The sequence below is a fragment of the Ruditapes philippinarum genome, unplaced genomic scaffold (assembly GCF_026571515.1).
Source record: "Ruditapes philippinarum isolate M1 unplaced genomic scaffold, ASM2657151v2 ctg1187_1_1_1_1, whole genome shotgun sequence".
Classification (NCBI taxonomy): domain Eukaryota; kingdom Metazoa; phylum Mollusca; class Bivalvia; order Venerida; family Veneridae; genus Ruditapes; species Ruditapes philippinarum.
The window spans coordinates 106,933-114,861 of NW_026859078.1; the positions used below are offsets into that span (position 1 = coordinate 106,933).

General features: G+C 33.9%; 1 protein-coding gene across 1 annotated transcript; it reads left to right on the forward strand.

The window, feature by feature from the left end:
• Positions 1-5,002: 5,002 nt before the first annotated feature.
• On the forward strand, positions 5,003-5,960 carry LOC132755125 (oxidized low-density lipoprotein receptor 1-like). Its single transcript, XM_060745923.1, has one exon. The coding sequence runs from the start codon at positions 5,097-5,099 to the stop codon at positions 5,958-5,960; it is 864 nt and encodes a 287-aa protein (XP_060601906.1). The 5' UTR covers positions 5,003-5,096.
• The last annotated feature ends 1,969 nt before the right edge of the window (positions 5,961-7,929 follow it).

A 7,929-nucleotide genomic window follows, 5' to 3' on the forward strand; every position in this document is an offset into this window, starting at 1 on the left:
TCACTTCTACGAGTTACATCTTGCATGTATATTTTGTCAAAGTTTATATTTCGAAGTTTTTTTTTTGTTTTTTTTTTTTAAAACAGAGATAGCACGTCTGGACATAATTCTGTTAAGTCCAATATTTCGAGGAATAGTCTGAGAAATGTATATTTAGTGCATGCTACGGATACACGTTTCCTCTCGCCTAAAAAAAAATGAACAAAAAAACGGCGACGGGGTTTTTTCCAGTATTCCGATGACAAATATACAGTCGACGATTATATTTTCGTTAATTATGTTAGAATGTTTACAAGCTACAGTTAATGATATAAACTATTGATTGTGACGTGTAGTTTAAAAGGTAATAGCTGATGCATGTACATCTATATGACATTACTCTTGTATGGAACGTGTTTTCCCACAGTTAATTCAAGTTTATTATATACATGTATAGTTGGTAAGTAGCAGATAACGTAATTTATTATCATTACGAATGAATTTAGTATTATTGCAATAGATAAACAAAAATAAAGTATTGTATTATTGCATAAACTGTTTCAATTTACCCAAATAAATGCGCCTTTTCATGGAATGGCACTACTGTGTCACATTGAAGGTTCCATGATAACCGCCATATGATCACATCTGCGGATGTTTCTAAATTCAAAAGTACACCATTATCGTGTTTAAATGTTGAATTCTGCTTAAGCCGGTGCTAGGGGCGTGGAGAGGCTCGCAAGAGGCTCGCTGAATCTACTCGTTCAATAGATAATAGTGGCTGATTTGGTAAGTTTTGTGCGTCTAGTTGGCGCTAGCGACAAAGCGCCAAACGGCGCGTTGTCGGACTTTCGTCTTGCCGTCCGGTCGCTAACATGTACGCAATCTCCTACGCAGTGATCTCCCCTTATCAGTACAGAGATCTCTGCCATCACAAACATTGAAATATCCAAATTTGGATATTTATATTTTTTAGCTTTTTAATTTATTTTTCATTATTTTGTGTACTTTTGATAATATTTTGTTAAAATATAACGGACGTAGTACAAAAAGTTAAAAATAAAACAGAAAGAGAAAAATGACGTTAGATTTTCTATGTAACGGTCGATATTTACATTTGAATTTCGACGTTACGTCATGTGACTTTCATCATCATGTGACGTCTGTGAAGGCAGTGATTACAATTCTGCCAAGGGAGGTAATCAGTGTGAGGAGTTTGACATGTACGATGCACACCAAACGGCGCGTTTTGTGCGGCGTGTTGTCGCGATGTCTCATTGTCGCTCGGTTCAAGTTTGTTTGTTTGTTTGTTTTATTTTACGCCTTTTCCCAACAGTATTTCAGTCATATAGGCGGGCAGTTTCCTAACCATCGTTCCTGGAGAGTTACACCAGTACTAGACTACCTTCCTCCGCGCTAAACTACCAAAGCATCTCCCGGGGATCGAACCCACGCCAGAAAGGTAACTGGATTAGAAATCATCGACTCTAACCCTTCGACCACGGAGGCGGTCGCTCGGTTCAAATGGAAGGATTAGCTTATAAGCCAAGCGACAGGCAACATTGCGCCGCACGACAACGAGCCGTTTGGCGTTGCTAGAGACAAGTTGACAATGCGACAACGCGCCGTATGGTGCTTTATCGTGTTGTCGCTAGCGACAAGACGAAAAGGCAATAACGTTATAGGTTGTGTTTTCGCTATCGACAACTCAACGCGCAGTGTACCAAATTAGCCACCATACCATGTGGCTAAAAGTGCAAATACTTCAATATTGTTAACTTTTATAAGCAAACATTATCGCCTCGTACAAATCACAAGGGACTTTGATAAGACTTTATCTTAAAGCCTCATATTGTATCATTTTTAAAAGGTATGTACATGCATTTAATGTGTGCAGTGATAGACATATATGAGATAAGATTTCTGAAAAAAGAATACTGCTAAACACTTGATTTATAATATGAGGGTTATTCCCTGATAAGTCAATCACCTTACATGGTCAATCGAGAAACATTTGTTTTCTATGCATCTACAGAAGCTTAGCTTAATCTGCTCAGAATTTATCCCGCAAACAAAGCAAAAAATCAAAATCTCCAATTTATCTATAAATTATGTTCATCTGTAAATTTAAGCACCGTGGATGAACAAGTTTTGTCACGTGACCACAAATGCAAACGTCGATTTGTGATTTTGGCATTACACGGACCCGATTTCAGGTAATCATTTGCAGAATATCTTTTTTTCCACTGCGAACACAAAAATAAGACATAGACCGTAGGACCCGGCGTAAATTAAGCTTTTATTTTATGTGAGTAGTCACTACTAGACTAAAACACTTCGACACAAATTTTCTTTTTGCATGGCAAACGCCGATAGCTTTTATCTTTTCTAATCTTTTTTTGTTCACTGAAAACCCATGTAGAGGGAAAATAATAGAAGATATATCTTTTTACAAGAAATTCTCGTCCCTAACTAATTAATAATTCCATTGGCATGGTATATTCGATATAAAACACATGTTTTTTCACTTAGTGTCGATTTTGCAAACGTCGTTTGATCTTTTGAAATATATACAATAATAAAGTGAACAGACTGTAATAGAAGGTGTGTTAAAGAATGAATGTTGATAGTATTTCGTATCAGACAATGCAGATTCTAGGACATTTGCCCCGGGACAGTTGCCCTCCGGATGTTTGCCCCCTTTTTTCCCTTGTGATTTGTCACTTGTCATCTCGTGCATAGATTTTTTAGTATTATTTGTTTATGGATGCTATTTTGACTTTAAAAAAAATTGCGCGAGTTTTTGTGTATTTAAGCACCATGAAATTTCCACAATAGGCGATGAATTATTGTAGCAAACAATTCAACAATAAAATATATTTTTGAACAGGGAGGGGGGGGGGCAAATGTCCGCCCCTTCCAAAGATAAGAGGGGGCAAATGACCGCCACTGCAAAAAGGGGGCACACTTTCGAGGGGGCAACTGTCCGAAAGGCAATGTGTGGATACCTAGCAGACCACGAAAAGACTTACATATGTATATTGTTGGCAAGTGTAAGATACATGAACCGAAACTATATCTTATGTAGCAGATTATAAAGTGTTCTGGAATAAAATATGATCGTTCATCATAAAATGTTTTAAACTAAATCAATCATAACTTTATAAACATTTTAAAATCGTAATGAGTATGCTGTGATTTCTGCTATATAGTTTCATAGATATGAACTTGAAGCGTCCATTTTGTTATATTATGAACTTAATTACAGAATAACTATTACTTTAAAAAATGACGCGATTAAATAAATGTTAAATGTGTCCTAACTTTGATATGCTACCCATTTTTTATTCAAAGATTGAATATAGGGATGCTGGAATAATTTCTTAGTTAAAAGAGTTTTAATATTTGATTGCATTTCATGTTTTCTTTGTCTGCGCATAGGCAGGTCTATTTTTTCACGTGTATTTCATGACCGGGTCTGTCTGACTAGAAACAGACCTGTGCACGTGCAAAAGATAGACATCATAACGGACTTTCTTTTGTTTAAACAGGTCTATCCGAAAAATATAGACCTGTCACAAACAATAGAGGAGGTGTGTAAGCAAGGATAAAGTGTAGCTGTCGTAAAAAATTAACATAAAATGATATTTTGATGCAACTATTTATAAAACTCTGGTGCCGTGCAAAATTAAAATTATAATACATTAAAAAAAAACTTAAAACAGGAAAATCCCTACAATATCGTAAAGATTTAATTCAAAAATCAGAAAAAACCACAGAATTGCAGCCCTTTTATTCTTAAAAATATACATGCCCATAGTAAACTCCCGGGAAATTTGCATTTGGGGTTAAAAAACAGTTCAAATTTGTTACAAGGGCCCCAATTTAGAAAAATTTTGGGTTTTTTCATTTTAAAATTTAAACCCTGGGTGAAGGGTTTTTTGGCAAAAAAAGTGGAGACCCCAAAAGATGGGTGCAGTGGGTAAAGTTTTCGTTTCGTTCTTTTTTGAATTTGGGTTGGCTTTGGCGTGAAATTTTCGTCCAGGGGGTTTTTCTTTTTTAAAAGGTAAAAGGTTTTGTTTGGCAAACCCCTTTATTTTCTTGGGGAAAAATTTTCGGGGTTTTTCAGTGATGATGGCTTGGGGGAAAAATCTTCGCCGGTGTGAAAATGTCCAACTTGATAAGATTTATGTTTGCGTTTTGGGCGATGCAACGCAAGTTTTGACTTCCTCTTCGCCATCTGAAATTAAAAACAAACTAAATTTTATTAAGCAAACACAATATAGTCCAGCGTTCAAAAAGACATCAACGGGCGCTTGTATATATTTCAAATGACCAACCGACGTTTGCATATTTCTCATGATCAAACGACGTTTGCAAAATCGACACTAAATGAAAAAACATGTGTTTATATCGAATATAACCATGCCAATGGAATTATTAATAAGTTAGGGACGAGAATTTCTTGTAAAAAGATATATCTTCTATTATTTTCCCTCTACATGGGTTTTCAGTGAACAAAAAAGATTAGAAAAGATAAAAGCTATCGGCGTTTGCCTTGCAAAAAGAAAATTTGTGTCGAAGTGTTCTAAAAAACTACTTAAGTCTAGTAATGACTACTCACATAAAATAAAAGCTTAATTTACGCCGGGCCCTACGGTCTATGTCTTATTTTTGTGTTCGCAGTGGAAAAAAAGATATCTGCAAATGATTACCTGAAATCGGGTCCGTGTATGCCAAAATCACAAATCGACGTTTGCATTTGTGGTCACGTGACAAAACTTGTTCATCCACGGTGTTAAGGGTTGAAAAGAATAAAATATGCCAGTAACATTTTCTTCCCTTTTGTATTAAAAAGATGCAAGTAGATTGTAAATATATGAAATAAATTTGATATAAACATTTTCAAGCAATGCTGACACATAGTTCTGTTTGTTTTTTTTAGATAATTTAAAAGGAGACGGAAAAAATACTTGACATAAAGTCTTGCGTCTAGACTTGATAACTAAGTGTTTATAATATGCAGAAAAAACATATAGACACGCAAACCGTCGTATGAGCTATAGCTGAACGGACGTTTTTTTAAATCCTTTCTGTGTTACAATATCAGTATCAATATGAGGACTGTGAGCGGGAAATTCTATTTGAAGTTTGTAACTGTAGCACTTTGCTTGTTTTCAATAAAAGCTGAAAGGACGAAATCAAGATCTTTGCAAAATAATGCAAGCATTTCAAAAATAAAATTTTGGAACGCGATATCTAGTGAGATTCTTGGTTTAAAAAGTAACATTGCGAAGATATGGAAGAATCTTGATCAGCTTAAAAGAACATCTAATGACAACAATTTCTGTGAAATGCACCAAGGATTTGGTGAAGAATTAAGGAGAAAGGATAAACAAAAAGAAAAAGCATCATACAAAAAATCCGGGGACAGCAATATATGCAGTGTAATACGCACATTAAATACAGATGTCATACAATTAGAAAGGACGTTCAACATCAGCATAAAAACAATAAATCAAGACCACGCTGATGTAAAAGCTCATTTAAATAAAACATCCTTAAAAGTAGAAGAACTTGACAAAAAATTTAACTCTTTGGACAACTTTACTAAGTTCTCATATAAAAAGCATCACGATGAATTAGAAAGACTTAATAATACTGTTGCAAAGAATACAGATGAATTGGTCTCAATTAAGGAAACACTAGAAGGTATGGGGGAAAATCTACAGACAGTTTTGAAAATTCTAAATACGCTCAAAGAATGTCCATCTGGATGGACCAAGCACGATTTGTCTTGTTACTCCTGTAGAACAGAAAGTCTCAAGTGGGAAAATGCTGTTAATACCTGCCTAGAGGAAGGAGCACATTTAGTAGAATTCGAGAGCCAAGATGAAGTGAAGTTTGTTTTAGATCTGTTCTTGAGAATTGCAGGGCGGTATAACTCACATAAGTGGGCGGGATTTTTTATGGAGGATTGATTAAAGCAAGAAGGGGAAAAAGGGAAAAGGGAAAATCCCGGGAGGGGGTTTGATGATGGCCCTTTTGTTTTTGGGGGGAAAAGGGCAACCAGAAGCACCCCTACTTTTATGAGGATGTTTTACAGTTGTTTCAACTTAAAGGGCAAGGGAATGATATAAACTGAATATAAACGTAAATGGTGTAAAAATCATTTTTCGATATCATTTAAGATCGTGTATTCTTTATTTTTTCCCCCGGCAAAAGTGTAATTAACAAAACCCATGTATTTGTTTTTAAGCTTTTAAAAACAACATTAAGTAAATTTTACTTGTTCAAAGTTAATTGTATACTTGAATTCTCATTGAAAAAGTGTCGTAAGTTTTGCCAATAAAGTGGGAATTACATTATTTTTAAGACAAAATTTAGGGAAAAAAATTTTAAAAGACTAAATTAACACAAATAAAAAAATAATGAAGCTGACATTTTTAAAAAACTAAAATGCAGTATTAAAACGATATTTTTAAAATAAAAGTGAAAAATAAAACTTGTAGATTATATATTAAGTTTATTATTTTTTTTATTTTTCCCCCCTGAATTAATATTAGTGATAAACAATAAATTAATTTTTAATAATTTTAGATTGGTGAAAATGTAGTCGTTGCAACCAGCAAAATGAATTATTTTTGAAAACTTTGACTTTGAAAAAAAGTCATTAATTTTTTAAAATTCATTCATATTTGATCGAGAATGGTCTAATAATCTATAAAACATTATGAGGTTATTGTAATTTGTTGAGTACAAAATTGAATTCTTTAAGACGAGTACAAAGCTTTCAAATCTACATCGGATGAGGTAATAACACACAGAATAAAAGCAATGTCCAATCATGTTTAACTATGAGAATTCACAAGTCTACTTGAAACCTTTAAGGACTAATAAATATAATTTCATAAATATTTTATAAATTAGAGTATATAAAAGCTAGACAGTAATTTCTCAACTATCAGTATTTGTGGGAATAAGAGTATTCCATGTATACATATATAACATGGCGTTACATTTATTTGACCAACGTTCATAGCGGACGGCCGTTTCTGAACACTATTTTTTTAGTTGTTGACCAATCTGTAGCGTCATATGTAAAAGAATTCATATCATATCAGTGATTTGATTTGTCACCACAATGCTGCATTGGTCTTATGCAAGTAAAAAGCGAGATAACTCATTAAAGTATAAATTAGATAAATGGTACTAGTAAAGTGCCATTGTCTGGTGGCTATTTTAGAGTGAAACGGCTTAGTGACTTCTTTGACAAAATCGCGTACATCTGAAAACATAGAAGCCAATACTTGTAATTCCCCTAACCCCGTTGATGTGCAACAAAGAAATGGAAACAGTTCTGAAACTACATGTACACTGAGATAATCAACCCGACTGGCAGCCTTTTTCTAATACATGTACCGGCATTGCCATCATACAATATCCGATTCAAAAAAATGCATACTATACTGTACATACTATAAAATAAGGGATATGCCAAAGACATTTAAACGCATAGAAACTTTCTTAATTCAATGTATCTCAAAGTTACCAGTTTTTGTCAACTTCAATTTGAAAAATATTATCAAAGTTATCATCAAAATTATCGTCAAAGTTATCATCAAAGTTATCATCAAAGTTATCATCAGAGATGAATATCGAATGCCTTTGTTCGTGCATTGTTCAAAATGTCCCGCAAATTTTCTATGTACATCAGTGTAAATATTTTTCAATATTGATATATTTTTATCAATTCAATCCCTTTCTGCCAATTTGTAAAATAGTCGGACCTTCAGGTAACAGCTAAACTATATAAGTGTTACATTTTGCATATCCCAGAACATATTCTGAAACTTTTCCAGAATATCATCAACGATTGGTAAAATAGCTAAGAATCCAAAGTGAAAACAATTTGGTAAGCACCTACCATCCTTGTAGGCATGTTTTTTT

Excerpts from the sequence above, each read along its gene's own strand:
- LOC132755125 (XM_060745923.1), top strand. The coding sequence starts at position 5,097 with ATGAGGACTGTGAGCGGGAAATTCTATTTGAAGTTTGTAACTGTAGCA.